A 23337-nucleotide genomic window follows, 5' to 3' on the forward strand; every position below is an offset into this window, starting at 1 on the left:
TTAGGTGCTGAATGAGAGAGGTTCAACCTGTACTAAAATATAAAGTGTAATTATGATACATCTGTATTTGTACTGCTTTTAAATGAGGGCAGTGGGCAAATAGTTCACATTCTTGCAGTCCCCTGTCAAAATCTGACCCTTAATATTTCTCTTTTTCATAATGGCTATGTCTACACTACAAGGACCTGTCTACAGAAGTTACTGTCAGAAGAGATGTTCCAACAAAACTTCTGTCAAAGGATTGTGTATATACATAAAAGCGGATCAGTCTTTTGATATGCTTTGTCAACAAAAAGGCCCTGTGAGTGTCTACACAGGTTTTTTGTCAACAGTTTCTGTAGACAAAATGCATTTTGTGTGTAGATGCTCCACGAGTTTTGTTGACAAAAACCCTAGATTGTCTGCAAAACTCTCTCATGTTGATATAGCCATATATGTAAGTACTGCTGAGAGGAGTTACGAAAACATTTAAGAAAAAATTTTTAAAATAAAAAATCAAATCTGACCACACAGAGGGAAAGCTTGGCTAACTCCACAGGGAAGGAGACTGAAAAGATTAGAGGCAAAGACTTGCTGCCTGTGTGTGTTACTTAGCAACTTCAGATGACAGCAGATAGCATGTAAGCAAGGGAAAACTGTTTGAGGGTGAAATGAAGTTTTGTAAGAGCATTTTAGCTTAAAAAAATGGACCCAAAAAGATCTAGTGTTCTGAAGGATTCATTGTTGCTCTGATTCATTTTTTTTTGATGGACAAGTCTTTTGAGTCAAAAAGTAAGATATGCTAAGTAGCAAAATAATGTGTTTTCAGTTGCATGAACAGAACCCACTCTTGTTCTTGCTGAAGCTCTAGGAACATGTAAAATGCTTATATTCATTGATATACACGGTGCAGGCATGATTTCTGGTACCACAAAATGTATAGTTATGTACAGAATCAGATATGCCATGCTAGTGCTATGAATGGTTAAGCTAGTGCTATGAGTAGCTAGTGTTGTTTAAATAGAGAGAGGGGCCAATGATCTTCCTCATGGACAATAAAATAAAATAAAATCATACTACTAACATTCATCATATGCTGCCTTTTTACAAATTATTATATAACTTACTGGGCACCTTTTGGCCAAGAAACTGTAATCTAGGACACATTATGCAAATAAAAGTGCACATGCATAGAACAAGCAAATGTATAACACTGACGGTCTGAGTCTGATCACACACCTTGGAAAACTAGGAGCAATATCTCCATTGAAGTCCACTGTATTACACTGGTATGAAGCTGGTGTAAATCAGATCAGAAGCAGTCCCTCAGTCTTAGATGAAGTTAAGGAGATGAATATTGACTTTGACAGATGTCTTCCAATAATTCATCTCTTATTTATGCCTTCAAAATATTAGATTAGTAATAAAACTCTAAAAAGTTTCAGTAAGTTTTTTGTTATTTCGACACATTGTGGTTCTGATAGTCTCCTCCGTGTTGTAATTATTCGAGGACTAAGATCTAGCAATTCAAGAAGGAATCACTGGCACAATTCATCATGGAACAGGGAGAATAAAAGCACCTGAGGCACAATTCCAATAGCAGAATCTTGAACAAATGTGAGGCCCATTCCTTAGCCCTGAGACATGATTCCTAATGGTTGATCTGATTTTAATTTCACTTACGCCAAAGTAAATATGAAGGAACTCTACTGACATCAGTGCAGTTGCTACAGTATAAAGCTGGTATAACTTAATGAATAATTGGGTTCAGTGGCCATCCTCAGAGGTCAGAATATGGCACTTAGCTTTCAATAAAACATCACATTGATTTAAATATTAGCTCATACCAATTTTAAATCCTGTTTTTAATTCATTGTAATTTAAATCACAATAAAATTCAGTATCTTCATTGTTACGTGTACTGTTGTTATAACTGTGTTGGTCCCACACTCTTAGGCTACACTACAGTCACTTTTGGAAGGAGGAATGCAATGAGGGAGATTGAAAATGCAAATGAAGCACTGGTTTACAAATCTTGCACTTCATTTGCATAATGTCATCCAATTGTGTTTCCACAAGAGACTCTTCTGGAAGCAAAAACAGCCGGGTAGATGAGATTCCTTCGGGAAAAAACAGTTTTTGAAAGAACCCTTCTTTCTGAAACAAAATGGGGGGAAGGGTTCTTTCAAAAATGGGGTTTTTTCGCCAAAGGAACCCCGCCTACAGGGCTGTTTTTGCTTCTGGAGACTTGATCGGGAGATTATGCAAATGGAGTGTGAGATTTGTAAATCAGCACTTCATTTGCATTTTTGAGCTCCTTCATTTGCATTCCTCCTCCAAAGGGAGAATATAGTGTAGATGCAGTCTTAGAGAAACAAGGTGGATGAGACAGTATCTTTTATGAGGTCAGCTCTTGAATCTTTTTTGAACCTGAAGAACAGTGTAAGCTTGAAAGCTCCTTTCTTCACCAATAGAAGTTGGTCCAATAAAAGATATTATCTCACACCCCCTTGTCTCAGTAAAATTAATAGATAATATTCAAATAACATTGTGCATTTATAATTCAACACACTGAATTGGTTAGAGATGTCTAGAGTGTCTTGCATTGGGATGAGGCATTTTTGAAAGGCATTTCTCACCCCCACTGGTGTGACCTGACATGCTTGCTGAGTCCAACATCAGGCTCACAGGACAGAAGAGTGCACTCCTTAAAAATTTTGTCCCTTGTCTGATACTAGACAAAACCATCTCATTTTGTCCCAGAAGCAGCTGGGGTCCAAAATACCCAAATAGTGGAGCTGGGACCCACTGCCCTGCTGGGGGGGGGGGGGTGGGAGGAGGGAAACAGCCAGCAGCAGTCCCATTCCAAATTCCTTCCTGCTATTGTAGAGCAAACGAAAAATAAGGGTTGCCCTTCAAAGTATGTGATGGGTAGCCACACCCCAGCATTTGCCGGAAGCGAGATTATAGGGTTGCCCAGTGCCCAGGTTTGAAAGGGACACTGGGGGCTCCAGTGGGCACATCCCACACCCCAGCCCAGAGCCGCCTCCCGCATCTCAGGTTCATTCTTGTCCCCACCCCAGAGCCCTCTCCCCCCCATCCCAACTCCCTGCGCCAGAGTCAGCCTGACTCCACTTTTGGCCCCACCCCAGAGCCTCCAGTCACGCCCCATACCTCGGCCCAGAGCTCCCACTCGCACTGCAAACCCCTCGGCCCAAGCCCCCGCTACATCCCAAACTATTCCTCCCGGGCCTGCGCCCCAGGCAAAGCCCACACCCTCCCCAGACGCAAATGAGCGCGTGAGCGAGGGCTGAGCTCAGCTACGGGGGAGCGAGCGGAGAGCGGAGCCTCAGATCCGGGCCGGGGCGAGAGCAGATCTCGTGTCCTGAGAAAGGCGGCAAGTGCGGCTCCGTCGCCATGGCAACTACTGAGCTCAGCAGCGCCAGAGCAGGAAAACTACGCGCCCGCACGACTGGGCTAGGCCGCGGTGCATTATGGGTGATCTTCGCTAGCCCAAGAGGCAAGCATGGCGGGTTTGTTCTCACGTGACACCGGTCGGAGCGGGATCAGCTGACTGGTTCTCATGTGACTCACTCCTACCCTACCGCACCTGCTCCGGAGCCCAGTTGCCGGGTCTGCATCGCTATGGGGGAGTCGGACGGCGAGGAAGAGCGGGAACTGCTGGACTCGGCGCAGAATGACGGGGTCCAGCGCAAGGCACGGCTGGCCCTGTGCGACCCGCAGCGCTTGGCCCACCGGTTGCTGGTGCTGGTCCTCATGTGCTTCCTGGGCTTTGGTGAGTTCCTCCTGCTGGGCCCTGCGCCAGCTATCTTTGGGCGTCCCCCGACCCACCCCTGCTTGCTGCCGGCTGGCCCCCTTCTCTGGCAGGGCAGTGGGGTCGGGCTCCTCCTCTGCCCGTGGCTAGCCGGGCCACAGACCCTCATTCACCTTCCTCCCCTCGGTTGTCTGTGACTGTGTTGTCTCCCGCCTGGCGGAACTTCTCGCGGGCCAAGCGAGCTCCCAGTCTGCTGCTGCCGTCCGGGGCTCGCTGGATGAACGTGTAGGTGGGAAACACAAGCTCCGTGCCTTGAGTCTTGTCCCTTCCAGGGTTGGGGGTCTCTTATCCCCGGCTTTGTTGTGTCTGCGTTCCCGGGACCAGAGGTCCCCGGCCGCAAGTATTAGCGCATGTAATCTTCTTCCGATAGCTAGGTCCAATCTGCACTGGCAGGAGCCAAGTCTGTTGCCATAGGTAGGATTAAAAGTCCTCTTGGACACTTAAGTTTTATGGTAGGACGTCCCTTCACAGGATTCCTAAATACAATAACACCCGCTTAACGCGACTTTGACGAGTAAGGGTATTAACGCCGATGTCGAAATCCCTGCTCCAGCTGGGGGAAGCCGGCAGCTGGGGGTGGGAGTTCTGCGGCTGCATGGCTGGAGCCAGCAGAGCACTGAGAGGAGAAGCCCCATAGCTTCCCCCGCCCCCGGCTTCCTCCAGTTAGGGAAAGTGAGGGGGATGCTGCTGCTGGAAGGAGGGAGCCAGGGAAGCCCTTCAGCCCCTGGGAGCCAAGTTTCCAGGCTCCTGCAAGTAGGGGGAAGTGCAGGAAATGCTCCCTGCTGCTGAGTGGGAGCCGGGAAATTGATAGTGCCTGTCTCCAGGGGCTCTGAGGGAGGACTCCCCTGACTTAAAGGAAATTTTGAGTTACATGGGGGTTGCACAGTTTTGCTGTAGGAGTAAGCATCTGTGTTGAAGATTGGTAGGCTGATAGGTTTAGCCTCTATTCTGATTTCTCCCACCTTATGTTATGAAAGCTCTTCTGCAGAAACCTCATCTCTTGCTTTATTTTTCTTCAAACTTGAATTGTTTTCCTGATGTGATTTTTGTTGTGTAGGTTAACACTATATTTTTCTTTTGGCCTGCCTTGTTTCTCAACATGCTGTATCAGAACAAAGAGACATATTGTTGATGTGGTTTTCTTAAGCTTGAAATCTCCATACATTTTGACCAAGAAAATCAGGGTTGGGGCTGGTGGTTTACCAGCATGAGAATTATCAGTGTGCACCAGAATCACTGTTTGATTTTCAGTCAGATTAAATTCTTAGTTTGTGATTGTGATGTCTTTTTTTTGTTAAATCTAGATGTCCCATTCTAAATAATAATGGGCTAAAACCATGTATCTAATCTTGTTACTAGTAGTGGTTACTGTGCACTGAACTTGATGCTTATCGTATGTGGAGAGACATTCAAGTTAATCTTATTTCACTAAAAGCTCAGTTCACTTTCTTCCTGATTGTACTCTTACTTTCATTGTCCAGTTTGGATGCTGTCATCAGTCTTTCTCATGCACTAGTGCAGTGCTACAATACTTGACATGTAAATGCTATGCAGGAAAACCTGAACATAACAGTCATGCTGAATCAGACCAAAGTTCCATGTAAGCTGTATCCTGTTTTCAGACAGTAGCCAATGCCAGGTGCCCCAGAGGGAGTGAACAGAACTGAAAGTCATCAAAGTGATCCCTCCCTGTTATGCTTTTTCCAGCCTCTGACAAACAGAGGCTAGGGACCATTCCTACCTATTTTTGTTAATAGCTATCAGTAGACCTATCCTCAATGAATTTTTTTATTTTTTTGAACTCTGTCAAAGTCTTGATCTTCACGTCATCCTCTGGCAAGGTGTTCTACAGGCCTGCAATGTGCTTCATAAAGAAAAATTTCCTTTTGTTTTAAACCTGTTCTCATTAACTTCATTTGGTGACCCCTAGTTCTTAAGGAAAACATTTTATTTCTTCCCATGTCAACTTTTTCCATGCCTGTCATGGTTTATAGACTTGTCATATCTTCCCTTAATCTCCTCTTTTCCAAGATGAGAAGTCCCAGTCTTTCTTATTATGGTACCTGCTCCAAACCCCTAATAATTTTTGTTGGCCTTTTCTGAGTCTTTTTCCAATGTCACTGTATCTTTTCTTGGGGTGAGGTGACATCTGTATGGAGTATTTGATGTGGGTGTGTCATGATCACGAGGGTTAGCCAGCAGCCTGGGAATAAAAGGGTTAACCCCACCTGGCTAAGGAGGTTGGCCTATAGGAATGTAGGTAAGAATTTCTAACTGGGACAAAGGAATTTTTTGGCTCCTCCCTTTTCTGTCCTTTGTTCCTTCTTTCCAGCCATGAGGGAGAGAGACACAGAATATATCCCTCGAAGAACAGGCCCTCCAATCTTCTGTAAGCAGGGTAAAGTTTAGATAGATCCGTTAAGCTTTATTGTTTTATGGTTTGGGAAGTGGGATCTGATGTTCGTGCACTTTTTAGAAATGTTCTTTTATTCTCCTTGTAACTAAGTTCTAGGCCCATGGTGGAGACTCCCCATGTGTTGTACTTTGTGACCCTTCCATCTAGTCATGAGGCTTGCAACACAAATATTGTTGTAGTAATAAACGTTTTTTCTTTTTATTAACCTGGTATTGGTTAATGTTTTGTGTCCTGCTTTTTACTTTTGGGGCTGAGATTTCCCAAGTAGTCTCTCCCTGGTTTCCTTATTATTACTTGGGTGGTGACAGTGAATTCTATCCCCAAAATCTAAGGTGTTTTTTTAGGATTTTGGGGGGAAGTTAAGGTTTTGGAGGTACTTTTCCTGGCCCCAACTTCTGCATTTGTCTTGCTAGAGTGGGGAAGGAGCCATGACAGGATGTACAATAGACTTTATATAGAGGCAATAAGATCTTCTCATTTCTTATCTCTATCACTGTTTCATGATGCCTAACATTCTGGAAGCTTGTTCGACTGCCTTGCTGATTGAGTCAAAACAAAAAAGCAGTCCAGTAACATTTTAAAGACTAACAAAATAACTTATTAGGTGGTGATCTTTTGTGGGACAGACCCACTTCTTCAGATCATAGGATTACCGGAACAGATTCCATCTATAAATCGGAGGTCAAAAAATTATCCAAGTTGGCAGATAAGAAGAGCAGAGGGATGTGATGGGGTGGGGAATTTGAGTGTTAGGTCAAACATCAAAGTATGTGAAAGAGTCCTTATAATGGTCAGGTAATTGCTGTCCCTGTTTGACACATTAGCACATGGTTTGAATTTGCATATGAATGTTGGTTTGGAACATTCTCTCTGTAGAACGTTGTTAAAGTCTCTCTCTCTGGAACACAGACGCAAAGGCTATTAACAGAATGGCCCACTCCATTAAAGTGCTGACTGACAGATTTGTGTACTTGGAGCTTTTTGATGTCTGTTCCATGTCCATTCATTCTTTGGTGGAGACTGTTTGCACTTTGCCCAATATCCATGTTGTGTTGGCACATGATGGCATACATGACATTAGTTGAGGTACAGGAGAACGTGCCCCTGATTTCTGTAATTAACATGGTTCGGTCCAGTGGTGGTATCTGCAGAATAGATATGTGGACAAAGCTGGCAACAGGGCTTGTTGCAAGGAAAAGTTCCAGGATTGGTAGTATTGTGGTATAGTCTGGGGTTGCTCATGAGAATCCTCATAAGGTTAGGAGGTTGTCTGTAGGAGAGAACGGCCTGTCACCTAGGGCCTTCTGGAGTGTGGCATTGTGATTTAGGATAGGTTATAGGTCTTTAATGATGCATTGCAGTGGTTTTTGAGTTGGGGACTGTAGGTAATCTTGACTCTTTGGGCCTTTCTTGGAGTAGTTGGTTTCTGGGTATTTGTCTGGCCCTGTCACTTCTTTTACTTCTCCTGGTGGGTAATTAAGGTTTATGAATGTTTGTTTGGTAGGGATCTTGTAGCATTTGGCCTTTGGCAGTAAGATCAGCAAGATGTGATTGTATCTCAAGACTTGACTATAAATGATGGATTGTGTGGTGTGTGCAGGATGGAAGCTAGAATCATGTAGGTAAGTAATGGTCAGTGGGTTTCTGGTAGAGAGTGGTACTGATCTGGCCATCAGTGAGTTGTACTGTAGTGTGGTGACTGGTTACGAGAGGTTGAACCTCTCTACTCCGGAACTTTCTTGTCTAGCAACATCTGTAGTCCAGCATGATTTTAGATGGCCACACCCATAAGCAGCCAGCCAGCTAAGCTTCCCATGGTCCCATAAAGTTTGTTTACAGTCACCAGTCTTGGCTTTCCGTGTTCTGTGCTGTTTAGCAGTAATTTACCCCTAAAATGTATTCTAAGAGCCCAGTAAGCAGTGAGAGCGGTGGCAATGTTCTAGACAATATTGACCTCCAGTGGTCCAGCAAACTCTCTCTCAGAATCTGGCACCGATCAGGTGGACAAGAGGTTCAACGTATATTAATGTGTGACTATTTTACACTGTCTGCTTAACTTAGTTCCTAGGGATTTGTGAAACAAATTGAAGATGAATGTCACTGGTTAAATTTTCTTTTCAATTTTTATAGGGAACTTCCTTAACTAGCCAAACTAACTGTTTAAAATAGCTGGGTAACATACTGTTACTTTTTTTTTGTAAATTTCTCAGTATTGCCATATTTTTTCACTTGTCTGAGAGACATGAATGTAATAGACCGAATGGAAACAACTTTTGTTATCCATAGCACAGGTTCTCACAAAGGAAATTTAAAATGTAATCTGTTTTGATTTGTTGTAACTCACACCTGGAAAGTGGCTATATCTTCCTAAGGTAACTTTAGTTTTGTACTCAATATTCTAAGTAGTTTGTCTAAGATTATTTATCTTTCTTCTGATAGGTAGCTATTTTTGCTATGACAATCCAGCAGCTCTGCAGACTCAAGTTCAAGGGGTAAGTGAAAATTTCTTACATATATTAGCTGATTGTTTTGGATGGATTGTGTTTCAGTAATATGATTACATTTGAATAATGGAACCTTAATTGTGCATTAGTGGATTATGGAAATAATTCATGTAATTTAGTTAACCAGTGGGTTGATTGGTTCTCTTTTGATAACAAGAGCATTGAAGTACTGCAACTAGGTTTTAAACTTCTTCTATTTTGAATGCAATGTCTTTAAAGGAACATTCTTACTGAAATTCCAGTTAAGGCTTAAAAAAAGTGCCTACTATTCAAAGTATCGCTTAATACTGAAATAACTGATTTAGGCCATAGTCTGACGGACCTAAATAATCCCACTGAATTCATATGACAGATTGGCTTTTTCCTTGTATCTGGTAGGACTGCATAAGAAGTCTGTTTCTTTTGTATAGTAAACCTTCAAGTTAGGTGGGGGTTGTGTTCCTGCAACCCCCACATGACTCAGATTTTTGCGCAAGCTGGCAGGGAGATGATGGGAACTAGGCTGCAGCCTGGCTCCCACCTTCCCCATGAGCTGTTCAGTTTCCCAGGTCCCACAAGCAGTGGGAAGTTGAGCAGCAGCCTTGCTCTTGACTCCCCTTCCCTTACAGAGCTGGGAAACTGACCATGGCAGCAGCTCATGGCTGGTCAGTTTCCTGGCTTTGCAAGTGGAGGGGAACCAGGAGCCCAACAGGGCTGTTCAGTTTCCTGGCTGCTTCTCCCTGCCTTTCCCAGACGCGTGGCTGGTGGAAGGCAGGGAGAAGGGGCTCTTGGCTTGTCTAGCTGCCCACAAGCTGACAGCTGTAGAGCAGCTTCAAGTTGTGCTTAACTCGTGCAAAACGGAGTTAAGTGCAATGTGAAGCTGTGTGTTTTAGAGGTTTACTGTATAGTCATTTTTCCCCTGTGGAGGTGAGAGGAAATGTATTGCAAGGCACTGGGAAGAGAGGAGGGTGTGTGTGTTGTGTGGTTGTTGTTGGTTTTTTGTTTTTTTTTTTTAAACACAAAAGGTGCATTGTAAGATTATAAATTAGGAAGGGGTTTGGGGGAAAGTTAAGTGCTCTTCTAACTGGCACACATTAAATAGCTTGAGCAATAAAGAAAAGGCATCAGTTGTATCTTTTCTAACAAAGCTTCACTCGTGATCACAACTGTTCAGAATTTAATCTTGGGCCTATTGTAAGTAACACCTGTGCTGTCAAAAGGCTGAAGGTGGTGTATGATTTACAGTTTCATAGCAATGACTGTATTTATGGATGAGAGGAGCCACCTGTGACCCAGATTCTTACCTTCAGGGGATTATGGCTCTATGTCTTGACTTAAAATGTCTCCTAGCACAAACTTAACCTAAATAAAGTTTGGCATGGAGGAAGAAACTATAGTTAGCCCTAATGGTGGAATGTGCGCACTTGCTGGATTTGGAATAGGGCTGAAGCAGCAGTGAGTAAAAGTACTGCAGGTGTGCAATACTTGACCTTCCTTTCCAAGGTGAGGGATTATGACCTGGAGTAATACCATCTTTGTGAATGCAAATAACTGGATATTTGTGAGTATGGCCTTCTTGTGACAGTCCCAGTGTTGTCTGCATGAGCCACGGTTTACCTCTCTGGAATAGCACATTTGGTAATGGTCAGTTACACCTGCCAGATCCTTTGTATTGAAGATCAAAAGTGGATGGAGTAGAATCATGGCTGAGACTTCAGCAACTTAGGTCAGGAATATCTTGAGTGTGGCTGCACTAGGGAACTTAGAGGGGCTAGCTGTAGCTCTGAAGCTGTGCCACTGTAACATCTACCATGTAGCCACTCTATGCCAGTGGGCAAGAGCTTTCCTACCAGCCTTACTGAACTGTCCCCAGTGAGTGATGGTAACTGCCAGTGGGAGATGATCTTCTGCCAATAGGGCTGTCCAGACCATTGCTTTTGTTGGCAAAACTATCAGAGCTGTGGGGTGTCATGCTTTTGTTTTCCAGCACAGTGCTAGTATTAAGGCTAGAGAGACAGAGGAGAAAAACACAAATACTACATATTTTGAATGTTGCAGAGTTAGAATTGCTTTGGTAATGATGATGATTTTTATTCCATGACATTTTTTTTTTTTTTGCTTTTAAAATCTCAACCTCTACATAACATAAAATGTTTAGTTATAGTTAAGCTTGTGGTGCAAAATCTACCAGATTCTTTTTCTGATTGCAAGCTATTCCAAAGATCTCTTGCTTTGAAATCATGGATGAAGAATGTCTGTCTGAAAAGTCACATTCATGTGACTCTCTAGTTGATGTCCTCAGACTCCAGAGGAGCCATGTCCATCTAAAAATGTATTGATTATGTTGAATATACAGCAAAAAGTCTGGGCTATTACTGCAACTGTCAATGCTGTATAAGTTCTTATACTGAGCTTATCACAAAGGTACCCAATCACCTGCCCATCAGGCATTAAGCAATGTGACTTATATTCATGATCCTGTGTCTCATTGAGTAGTGCTTGTACCCAAATAATTCCATTCGCTCTTTGGATGCTACTCATGTGGGTAGATGATACACATTACAAGTAAAAGTTGCAGAGTTGGACTTTTAGTAAACCAAAACTGAGAGGAAATCACGCTTGTATCATTTACTCAGACAAATTGGCATGCAAAACGCATCAGTATTTTGCATGGTTGAAGGTTTTCCATTTAAACAGCATTTCTATACCTGTCCAAAGACTTTTTTTGCATATTTCTTCACCTTAATTTCAACACTGAATCTTGTGGCTTTGCAAGGGATTGTAGAAATCCCTTTGAGGTAGTTTACTTCCAGTATTCTGTATGAATTCAGTCAGTTGTGTGCCTGTTTGGGTGTGTGTTTTTTTTTTGGGGAGGGTGGGTATTTGTCTTCTACGTTGCTTGATACAACCCTTTTGTATGTCTGTAGTAAGACTTCCCTTATGCTTAGGATTTGGAATGAGCAGGAGCAGCATGACTGAACTTCCAAAAATTGTAGCTGTAAAAGCAGTTTTAGGGGCTTGTCTACACTACTGCTTAAATCAATGCAGCTTGTCACCTGGGGGGTGGGGGTGGGGAAACGCACTCCTCTGAATGGTGCAAGTTACATTGACCTAAGAACTATCCATGCCAGTACTAAGTCAGAGGGAGATGGCTCTGTTACGGAGTAATTAAGCCATTGGGCATGCAAACTGCTGTTTGACATAGCATCTCTTCATCAGGTGTGGTACAATTGCAGGGATGTGTAGAATAGCCCTAAGATAGTGGGGATGAGGGGGGAGAGAGCAGGATTTGGGGAGCCTATGCAGAGGGCTTGCATTTGTACATCCCATGAAGTTGCCTTCTGGGTAGGATCTACTCTGTGCATCTCCAGCGTGGAAGCGAGGACCTGGCAGCTGAGAGAGCCATGAAGCAATAGCCTGCGTCCCAGCTAAATGAGTGGTGGAGAGGATCTTTCCTCTCCCTATTTTCTCCTGGATGAGCTCCCCAGCATGTGAATGACCTGACTGGGTTGGAATTTTGAACTTTGGGTGGTTTTAAAAAAAACTTCTCATTTCAGACTCTGCCCGTATTGGTTACGTTTGCATAACATTTGGAATGGCTTCTTCATAGCAAGAGCTAGAAACATGAATTGAAAACTAATTTAACTTGAGATTTCACACGCCCGCCCCGCCCCCCCGCCCCCAAAGGCCCTACACCCATTGCAAGTCAGTGGGCATGTTGCATATCTGTGCCCTTTTGTGTTTGTTTTTTTTTTTTTTCTTTTAAAACTAAGATTTTTTTTTTTTTTTTCCCTTTCAAATTCTACGGAAGCTTTATATGCAAGATTTACTCTGCTCCTGGAAGTTTTCTGCTTACCTATGGCAATTAGTTAAATGTTCCCTGGGATTTCTAAACACCTGGTGATAGTTTAAAAATGCTTTTTTTTTTTTTAGGTGCTATCTGTGATATTGTCACTTGTCCCTGTAATTTAAAAGTGCTAAACCCTAAATTTTGTGTATTCTTAGGATATGAAGGTGAACACAGCTACGTTCATGGCATTATATGCCTGGTACTCCTGGCCCAATGTGGTTCTTTGTTTCTTTGGAGGCTTCCTGATAGACAGAGTATTTGGAATACGGTAAGCATGTTAAGTGTTATCTATCTAGAAAAATGTGGATGTTCTTCTGGATTAGCATTTTACCCATCTAATGACTTGATCCTTCCTACTAGCTTTCAGTGAGGTTCTTTAACTCCAAACAGATTTTGCTGCCTGTTTTTATAGGAGGTATTAGTGAAGGAGTACAGGTAGAATTTTAATTCTTTAAAAAAAAAAAAAGACAAATCTTTTTTTTTTTTTTTTAAACCCTTCGACAGATTTAAAAATTAACGTGAGGCTTGCCATCATGTATAAAATCAGGCTCCCTGGCTGCAATTTGAGCATCTGGAAGTAGAAAAACTGTGAGCCTGATTCTTGTAATACATTGAGGTTAACGTTTTAAAAAAAAAAAAGTGTTTAAAATATGCTGTATGTGTTCTTTGATCTGATACACTGAACACATTACAGGAAGTATTTTTAGTTGCATCCTTTCATTGTGTGTGCCAGGAGAGCACCCCACCTCCACTGCCTCATATGTCCTCCTGCCCTCTGTGGTCTGAGAAATTCCTTAATTTGGCATACTGTTTCCCAGAGTTGCCAGATTAAAGTGCTCAAGTTAGCTGTAGAGAGCTTTGATGTGTCTGTAGGATATGCAACTTACTCATCTAAAGGCTTTTAAATAGGGCTAGAAGTCCAGAGCTATATATATTTCTATGATCTGAGCATATCTGCTGTTCTAAATGTCAATTCTGCTAGTCACAAACAATAGCAGTTTCCTCATTCTGGGGTGTGTGGTGAGCAACATGAAGAAAAGATCTCTAGGAAGTCCAAACCTGAGGACTTCAGAAGCACTTCTCTTTTCTCTGAAAAATAGTATTAAATATTTCTGCTCTGGTTCTATTAAGTTTTTAAATCTCATTTTATTCACAGGCTGGGCACCATAATATTTAGCTCCTTTGTTTGTGTTGGACAGGTAAGTACAAACAATAAGGACCCCATAAGGTTGTGTCATGTTTAAGTATTGTTTGATCAAGAGGCACAGCATAACTAATCTGTGCAAATTGGTGTGCGGCTTGCATGGTGATAGAGGGCTGCAGGCAAAAACCCAGCTAGGATTAGCAATTTGTGGAGTTGCCTTATGAAATCAGGGATTTTCTAAGATGCAAATGCCTATACTGTAAGGTCCCTATGTTCGTGAACTTCATATTCGTGAATTCAGTTTGTGAGCAGCTCTGGGGTGGGGAGCACCAGTGTGGCTTCCCCGGGGCCAGGAGCACAGGTGGCTTCCCCCTGCCTTAAAATGTGTGTAATGTGCTGTTAATGAGCATTGACTTGTTGCTTCATATGTTTTTTTGCTAGCTTTGGGGTCGGGATGGAATCACAAAGCAAAAACCAGCAGTCTTAGCTCATGTGATATGACTGGTTTGGTTTGATGTTCCAGAATCACTTCAGTTTAAATTCGGGGTTTTTAACAAAAAGAGCAAACAAATTCTATTATTTTACAGGTGATTTTTGCTATGGGAGCACTATTTAATGCTTTTTGGCTTATGGAAGCTGGCAGATTTGTATTTGGGTAAGTTCCTTAAAAGACCAACATCAAATTGAACACACTTAGGCCAGGCCTACACTTGGGGTGGGTGGAGGGGGTGTCGATTTAAGAGATGGTGACTCCAGCTATGCAATTTTCTTAGCTGGAGTTGCGTATATCTTAATTTGTTTTTTGCTGCCATCTCCACAGTTGGAGGTCAACAGGAGACGCTTTCCTGTTGACTTTACCCTTCATGACTGCAAGGCGTATCAGGGTCAATGGCAATGCCCTGGTTGTTTAATTCTTACTACAGCCCTGCTAGGCATGCTAAATTGAACCTTGAAAGATTGGCCATCAGCATGTTGATCTTCTGGTAAGCATAGCTGTGCCCTCAGATGCATGAGCACCCTTCTGTGTTCCGCAGAGTGCTGAGCACACTGGCGCTATCCAGTCTACATATTTTAGCCTTGCTGCTTCAGGGAGGCCTTTGAAGGGTTGCAGATGCATTCCTAAACTTATCATAGAATTAAGAATTGTAAATGACTTTCCAGTGTTTCATAGCTGTATTTAATAACTGCCTTATTAAAATTAATAAATCAGCAGACCAAGCTGCTGTCTAAAGACCTGACTAGCATGATGGTGCTCATGCTCCTTGTCTCCAGTTATAAAAACAGTGTGTTTCAGCATTTAATGCAATTTAATGTGTAAGCAATTGCTGTAGTTTCCCTCAAGTATGTTGCATGCTCATATATGAGAAGAGGTGAGCTGTAAGATAATACCCTTATTAAGGTCTGATTGACAGGATGAACGAGCTTGATGATCCATTATATACTATGGATGAGGGATAATAAACATGCTTCAATTTTGTGAAATCCTGGCTCTATTAAGTTGTCTCCTTCCCTTGTCTGTTCATCTGTCAGCATTTCTCAGCTGTCACTTATTTTACTTTTTGCATCTGCTTTCTTCTCATTGCTCTCTTTGCACAACCAAAGGCAGTTGTATAATCTTTTGCAGAGACTTTATTTCCAGCTTTTTCTATTATCTTCAAAATGCAGAATCTGAAATTGCCTCTCCTATGCATTTCTGCTACAGGTTGAACCTCTCTAGTTTGGCAACATCCAGGGTCCAGCATGATTTTACTTAGCCAGAGGTTTACTTATCATGGGTGTAGCCAAGTTTCCTGAAGTCCCATAAAGTTTGTTTACAGCCACCAGTCCTAGCCGTCACTGTTTTGTGCTGCTGTTTAGCTCAAATTTACCCCTGAATGTCTTCCAAGAGCCCAGTAAGCAGTGGAAATGTTGCTCATGATGCTAGACAATATTGACCTCCTGTGGTCTGACACATACTCTGGTTTGGTTCCGAGGGTTCCAGACTAGAGAGGTTCAACATACAGTTATGATTGTTGATAAACTACATATGTGCATGTAAAATTCAAGTGCAGCTATCTGTGCAATATTAGATGAACTGACTTCGGTTTAGTATATTGTCTTGTTTACAGCCCAGTTGGTACACAAATTGAATTTTTACATGGTTTCTCTTCCCCTGTGTAGAATTGGTGGAGAATCCTTAGCAGTAGCACAAAATGCCTATGCTGTCAGTTGGTTTAAAGGCAAGGAGTTAAATCTTGTGTTTGGATTACAACTAAGCATGGCCAGAATTGTAAGTATAAGGACCTATATCCCTATTTTTATTTGAACCCCTTAAAATTGGGGAACTGTAGTAAGGACAGGTGGAAAACTGTTTAACCCATTCACAAAGAACCTCATAAGATAGCATTTTAAATTCCAAGGTGGGTGTTGTGGATGATGGTGGTTACATCCTGCAACTAAGCTAACACCTCAAGGAGCTTCTGTGTCTATCGCACTTAATTTGGGGCCTTTTTAGACAAATACTGCATTCAAAGGCATGACAGGAAAGTCTGCTTTCTTCAATGGTGAATTTTTACAATATACAACAAACTCTACTGATGCTGCATATGCCATGAGTCTCAACTTTGAATTAATTTTAGTTTGCTTATTTGAGTTTGTTTTGCAGTGTATATCAATTGAGACTGGAGTCTCTAATGGTGTTTACCTTACAACATAGTTGTTCAGTGTGGGGAAAGCAAAAAAAGATATTTATGAAGTTGATAAAATGCTGAGCTGCCATGAAACCAGAGGGTGTGCTAGTCTTTGTTTGGCTTAAAAAATAAGAATTGGTTTTAGTCCTTTTTCCTTTTGTCCTCCTCCAGCTTTTCCTTAACAGGTCTTTGGAGTATCCCTTGTTCTGGGAGGACTTTGTCTTCTGCTCTGGTTAGTCATGTCCTCCTGAAGTCTGCTACTTTGGTTTTTAAATACGGATTAAGCAAAGGATACACTTTTATAACACAAGCTATTGCTGTGTTCAGTGTAGACTTCATGGCGGTATTGCTACTAGTACAGAAACATCAAGTTTTGGTTCTTAAATTTTGTATATGACTGGACTCTTATCTTTTGTAACCTTGAACCTGTTCAGTGCTTGCACTAGTTGCAGTCTGCATCTCATACCTTGGGATGCATAGCTCAAGCTTTCTTCATAGAGCCACTCTTTTTTTGGGGGGGTGGGGGTTGGTTTTTTATTTTTTTAAATGCTGATATTTGGGGAAGTTTAAATTTGATTCCTCATTTGATCATTTAAAAACTAAAATAGAAGTGTAAATGGCAAGATTTTTCATGTCATCCTTTCTTTTTAGGGGAGCACTGTAAATATGAATATCATGGGATGGGTGTACTCCAGAGTTCAAGGTCTTCTGAGCTCTACAGGTCACAGTACACTTGGATTAACACTCATGATAGGTTAGCAAACTTTTTTTTTTTCTTGTCATCAGTTACATATCTTATAAAAATCCTGAATGCTGCGTGACATAAGCAATGCACAGAACACTTAAATATTCATGAACTACAAAAAGCTAAATGAATGGATATCCTTAGAACATTTTCATTTGAAAATTTGCTTGATGATATTGGAAAATAAACAACCTGAGTAGCAATAGCATAATTGGCCAGGCCTTTATGGCCTCCATGAAGTTCAAACTTTATGCAGAGCCAAAATTTGGATGGTTAACACAGATGATTGACAGTTACTGGTGTCTCGGTGTGAATAACCAGCAACCAAGTTAAGTTAAAATCTTTATAGTGGCTTCAAGTATTTTGTATGTTCTTGGATATCATGGATAACTTTTTTCTTCTGGTGACCTATGTGCATTTCTTGTCGAGCAGAAAGTTGGTGTATTGAAGTTATTATGGAAGTGTATTCCTCAGCGCTTGAGGAAAATATCTGGTCTGCTTGGATGATGTCTGTCTTTTTTTGTCCCCCACAAAACCAAACCCTGGGTGTTTAGGTGGTGTTCCTGCTTACATCTGTACTTGAGCTTTGCTTCTGATATTCCAAGTATAACTAACTTTTGGTGCAGAATTGCTCACACTTGCACTCTGTCTTTTAACTGCCAATCTGTGGACGTGGTCAGGTAACAGTTTTCTAGATAAGTGTACTTATCTGTAATATGGGCACAGTTGGACTTGCAACATTTGCCAAGATAAAAGATTAAGTTGCTGTCCATGAAAGGTAGAGTTAAGCAGAAATATATTGAAAATCTTCAAAGACTTAGAATTAGCCCACTAATTGGTTTTATAATGCCAGCAACTGGTGTTGATAGCAAATTCTGAGATTTAGACTGGTCTCATTTGTTAAAACATATTTTACCCTGCTTTTTCAAAAGAGCTTAGTCTCTTTTTGGAGTCATTGATGTACAGTAAACTCCTCTTCTTGCAGGTGGAGTAACATGTATCTTTTCGCTAATCTGTGCACTGATTCTTGCTTATCTGGACAAGAGAGCAGAGAAAATCCTTCATAAAGAGCAAGGAAAAACTGGTGAGTGACACAGATTATTGGAACACATGGCTATACTATAGTAGTGCTGCTGTAGTACTACACAGTTACTTAGGGTTCCAAGCCATATTCACACTCTTGCCCTAGAACAAAGTAATTAATGGATGTGCAGCCTTTAAATCCAGTTAAGCATGGCTCCAGGTGCTCTATGATTTGTCATCCTCTCAGCTTCTCCTTGCTGCAAAATCTTTGATTTCATAAAACACAAACCATACTTCTAGCTGTCATGATTTGAAAACATGAGTGCAAACTGGATATAGTGTCCTCTTCTGGAGGCTTTAGAAAGGATGGTGTATGCCTTGCACTGTACTCTTAAACTCTTGATGGTTTAGTTCCGAAATGAAGACCATATAAATGTAAGCCATAGCTTTTAATAATGGTCTGTAGGAGTGTGAGAAGGAGGCCAGGCAAGGCATGGGTTAAACAAGGCCTGTTCACACAATCAGTCCCACCCTAGTTCACCTACAGCCAGTGTCAGGCCTGGAGGGGTATAAAGGGAGGGAAGCCAGCTCAGTTTGGGGCTGACCAGCCAAGAGGCAGGAGGTTCCAGGCCAGAGCTGTGACCTGATTTAGCCACCAGAGGGCACAGCTCAGGACCCTCTCCCAGGCACTGGGGGGAGTGGGGAGCCCCACCCCAAGAGACCCCTCTCCTGCTAAAAGGGGGAACTAGATTCTCAGGGCCATGCCCCAAACTCGTAGCCTCTTGGATGGGGGCTGCGGACCCACCCAACAGACTCAGGCCAGGGCGCCTAGTCACTAGGCCACCCAGGTGTGAACCGCTCACATGTGGTGGAGAGCGTGGATATAGCCCAGCCCTGCGGAAGGGCCATCCTACTGTGCCAGCCATAGACCCAGCAAGTGTGAACCACTGAAGCAGTGGAGCCCCTGCTGAAGTGGATGGTGGAACAACAGGCCGGCCAGCAGCAGCAACAGCTCCAACAGATGGCTCAGCGGTGGCAGCAGCAGGTAATGGGGGAATTAGCAACCCACCAGCAACAGCTGATGCAGCAGGTAACTTCCCTGATACAACCCCAAGTGGGCCACCGCACCAATCAAACTCGCAGAGATGGGCCCAGAAGAAGACCCAGAGGCATTCTTGGACATCTGAGCGGGTGGCCACTGTAGCCCAGTGGGCCCAAGGGCAATGGAAGGCCACCGTGGCACCTGACTTGACAGGGGTTGCTCAGACTGCCTATCGGACACTGGACATGGTAGCTGCTCAGGACTGTGCCCAGATCAAGGCAGTGTTTCTGGATATCTCCAAAGAGACTTTCTGCTGGTGCTTCCATGGGGAAGTATGGGCGCCTGGAGCCCAACCCCGCCGCATGGCTCAGAAGCTGTGGGATGCCTGCTGGAGGTGGTTGAAGCCTGAAACAAAGTCTGGTATGCAGGTAGCTGAGCAGATCCTGCTTGAACTGTTCACCCAGATTCTGCCCTCTAGGGGAAGAGAATGGGTGATGAAGAACTACTTGGAAGACATGACAGCAATCGTCCAGTTGATGGAGAATTATCTAGGGGCCAAGTCCCTGGGGATGACGCCCTCTATAGTTCCCAGGTCTGTCAGAGGCACCCCGGCACAAGGGACACAGGGGGCCAGGAGTCATAAGGCCGGGGTGGGCCATGGTGCCTGCTGCTTCTTCCTGGGCCCCAAAAGGCTCAGTTATGGGGGCTAACCCTAGGCTTCAACCTCTGGGCCCTGAACCAACCCACCAGCTCCCCCCTAAGGAACCCAGCCACCTCTCGAACAAGGTAACGGCGACCCCACTTATGCCCCAGCTTGGAGATCCGGTTCCACATCCATCCCTGCCACGGGACCCTAGAGGAGCACCCCCGCTCCCCAAAGGCCACCCTGCAATGGGACGACTCTTCACACGTGGGGGCAGTGGCTACTGGTCCCAAGAGTGCCCATACATGGAGAGCAACTTTAGAAAGCTCTGCACCCCACAAACACGGGTGCACCCCCAAGGCCCTGCCAAGCTGACCATCCCAGTGTTTTTCAATGGACAGAGGCAGCTGGGCTGATCAACTCAGGGTGTGCCCAAACCCTGGTTCGGCAAGCGCTCGTGCCTGATGTAGGGCCTCCCCAAGGCACCATCAGGCTGCAGTGTGTCCATGGGGTTGTGAAGGCCTATCCCTGCACCTGGCTGACCCTATGGGTGGGCAGGCATGAAGAATCAGCCATAGTTGGCCTGGCCCCAGCTCTCGCCTATCTGGTAATACTGGGCAGGGACTAGGGACATGTTCATGAACTACTAGCAGGACTTGAAACCTTCAGCTAGGGAACATCAGCCCCAGCCACTGAGCAAGGGAAAGGCAGGGACCGTGAATCTGGCAGGAGTAGGGGAGGTGGTGAACCCAGAGCAAGAAACTTCCCAGGGACCAGCCCCAGCCCAGGTGGACCCAAGTCTCCATCAACTGGAGAGGGAGCCACCCCCACTACCTGACTCTGCAGTCCTCGCATGGCCCTCGGACTTTGTAGGGGAGCAGCAGGTGGATGAGACGCTGAGCCAAGCATACAATCAGGTGGCAGTAGTGAATGGGGAGACCACCAGAGCCCATCCAGCAGGGACAGTTTCCCCCATTTTGAAATCCAGGCAGCCTGTCTCTACCGTGTGGAGACGGACCCACAGACAGGAGAAGTGCACCCATCAGCTCCTGGTCCCTGAGCCATATTGGTGAGAGGTCATGCGGCTTGCCCATGCAATCCCCATGGTGGGACACCTGGCGAGAGACAAGACCCTGGCCCGGATCCTGGCCTGCTTCTTTTGGCCTGGCATCCACAGATGGGTTGCAGACTTCTGTGTCTCCTGTCCAGAGTGCCAGCTCACAGCCCCTCAGTCCGTGGAGAAAGCCCAATTAGTTCCCCTCCCACTCGTGAGTATACTCTTCGAGCAGATTGGCATCGATTACAGTCGGGGGGGCCGGGGGGGGACCCCTGGAGAAGAGTGCTGCTGGATACCGGTTTGTCCTCACAGTTATTGATTATGCAACTCGGTACCTGGCAGCCGTGCAGTTACACGCCATGAGTGCCAAGACGGTGGCAACTGAGCTCATAAACATCTTCGCTTGGGTCACGGTCCCATGGGAGATCCTAACGGATCAAGGAACAAACTTTATGTCCCAAACGGTGCAACAACTTTGCCAGCTGCTAAAGATCAAGACCCTCCGAACATCCGTCTACCACCCCTAGACCAACGGACTAGTAGAATGCTTCAATTGGATGTTGAAGGCCGTTCTCTGCAACTTTGCTAACGGATGCAAGTCACTGGGACCATCTACTCCCCACTCTCATGTTTGCAGTTTGGGAGGTTCCCCAGGCTTCCACAGGGTTTTCACCCTTTGAACTCCTGTATGGGAGGCAGCTGCGGGGGATGCTGGATCGAGTGAGAGAGATGTGGGAGGAACAGCCCTCCCAAAGCAATAACATGGTGCAATATGTGCTCAAGCTACAGGAGAGGCTTGAAGCTCTGAGTACATTTGCCCAAGAGTACCTCCTCCAAGCACAGCAGGCCCAGGAGGCAACTTACAACAAACAGGCAAGACTCCGTGAGTTTCAGCAGGGGGATCGAGTGCTACTGCTACTGCCAAATGTTGACTCTAAGCTCGCTGGCAGGGGCCTTAGGAGACTTGTCCGGTGAGTGGGCCCATTGAAGTATGAGGTAGACCAGCTGGATAAGCGTAAGGGGCGGCATATCTACCATGCAAATCTCTTAAAACCCAGGAAGGGCTACTGATCATCCCCCTACCCACCAGACCCAGAACTGGGGCCCCAGGCAGCGGTGGTGGCAAACCCTGGGATGGAACATATTGGGCCCAACCTTACCCTGGAGCAGAGACTTCAGGCCCAGAAGTTAGTGGCTGAATTTTCCTCGGTCTTTTCAACGAAACACGGTTGAACTCACCTGGCTGTCCATATCCAGACTGAATTTGGGGTTAAGGTCTGAGAGATGCCTCGACCCCATTCCCCAGAAGTTGAGGGAGGTGGTGAAGCAAGAACTGCAGTCAGTGTTGGGGCTGGCGGGTAATCAAGGAATCTTTCAGTAAATGGAAAAGCCCAGTAGTCCTAGTCCCCAAACTGGACGGGAGCACTTGGGTTTTGCATCGACTTCTGGAAGTTGAATGCTATATCCAAATTCGATGCTTACCCAATGCCCCAGGTAGATGAGTTGCTCGATCGGCTTGGGGAAGCTGAATACATCACTACCCTCAATGTAACCAAGGGCTATTGGCAAATCCCCCTCACGCCTGAGTCCACGGAGAAGACTTTCTCCACTCCCTTTGGACTCTTCCAGTTCTGAACCCTGCCCTTCAGTCTGCATGGTGCCCCAGCTACATTCCAGCATCTAATGGATTGGCTTCTATGTCCCCATAGCCAATACACCACAGCATATTTGGATGATATAGTGATCAGTAGCCATGATTGGCAGACCCACCTACATGTGTTTACCGTATTGCAGGCCTGACGGCGAACCCAGCAAAATGCCACCTCAGAAAGGATGAGGCCACCTACTTAGGGTACACCCTGGGGAAGGGCATGGTATGCATCCTAGTGGGGAAGGTCCAAGCCCTCCAGGAGTATGCCCATCCATCCTCAAAGAGACAGGTGCGCCAGTTCCTTGGGTTAGCAGGGTATTACTGCCACTTCATCCCAGGCTTCTCCCCCATTGCTGCTGTTCTTACCAACCTCCTCAGGAAAGAGGTTCCCAACTGCATCCCATGGACCCCAATGTGTGAGGAAGCTTTCCAGGCCCTAAAGACTCAGCTCTGCTGAGAACTGGTCCTGTACAGCCCCGACTCCTCGAAGGAGTTCCCGCTAGAAATGGATGCCTCATGTCAGGATGGGAGCAGTGCTCTCCCAAATTGTGGGAGGCGAGGAGCACCCAATTGTTTATATCGGCCATAAGCTCTTCTTAAGGGAGAAGGCCTACTCAGTAACAGAGAAAGAGGACCTAGCAGTCAAATGGGCCAGACTCACTCTGATACTACCTCCTGGGCAGATGCTATACCCTCGTTACTGACCACGCCCTCCTGCACTGGCTACAGGTGCTGAAAGAGACAAACACCAGAATAATGAGGTCGTACTTCTTCCTCCAACCCTTCTCCTTCCAGATCAG

At 44.7% G+C, this 23337-nt stretch overlaps 1 protein-coding gene and 1 long non-coding RNA gene across 4 annotated transcripts in view; both read left to right on the forward strand.

Annotated features, from left to right (window-relative positions):
• LOC142018353 (uncharacterized) overlaps positions 1–1813 on the forward strand; it is a 52104-nt gene extending 50291 nt beyond the window's left edge. The window contains exon 7 of the long non-coding RNA XR_012646802.1: positions 183–1813. This is a non-coding gene — a long non-coding RNA (uncharacterized LOC142018353). The remainder of the gene's footprint in view (positions 1–182) is intronic.
• A 1669-nt stretch (positions 1814–3482) lies between these two features.
• MFSD1 (major facilitator superfamily domain containing 1) overlaps positions 3483–23337 on the forward strand; it is a 34289-nt gene continuing 14434 nt past the window's right edge. The window contains exons 1-8 of one of the 3 annotated variants that reach the window (XM_075004087.1): positions 3483–3775; positions 8670–8722; positions 12719–12831; positions 13720–13762; positions 14295–14362; positions 15868–15976; positions 17028–17130; positions 18107–18205. In XM_075004087.1, coding sequence (XP_074860188.1) covers positions 3625–3775; positions 8670–8722; positions 12719–12831; positions 13720–13762; positions 14295–14362; positions 15868–15976; positions 17028–17130; positions 18107–18205 — 739 coding nt within the window. In that variant the 5' untranslated portion in view covers positions 3483–3624. The remainder of the gene's footprint in view (positions 3776–8669; positions 8723–12718; positions 12832–13719; positions 13763–14294; positions 14363–15867; positions 15977–17027; positions 17131–18106; positions 18206–23337) is intronic. The other 2 variants (XM_075004088.1, XM_075004089.1) reach the window with 2 other exon arrangements.

Source organism: Carettochelys insculpta, chromosome 10, assembly GCF_033958435.1.
Source record: "Carettochelys insculpta isolate YL-2023 chromosome 10, ASM3395843v1, whole genome shotgun sequence".
Classification (NCBI taxonomy): Eukaryota; Metazoa; Chordata; order Testudines; family Carettochelyidae; genus Carettochelys; species Carettochelys insculpta.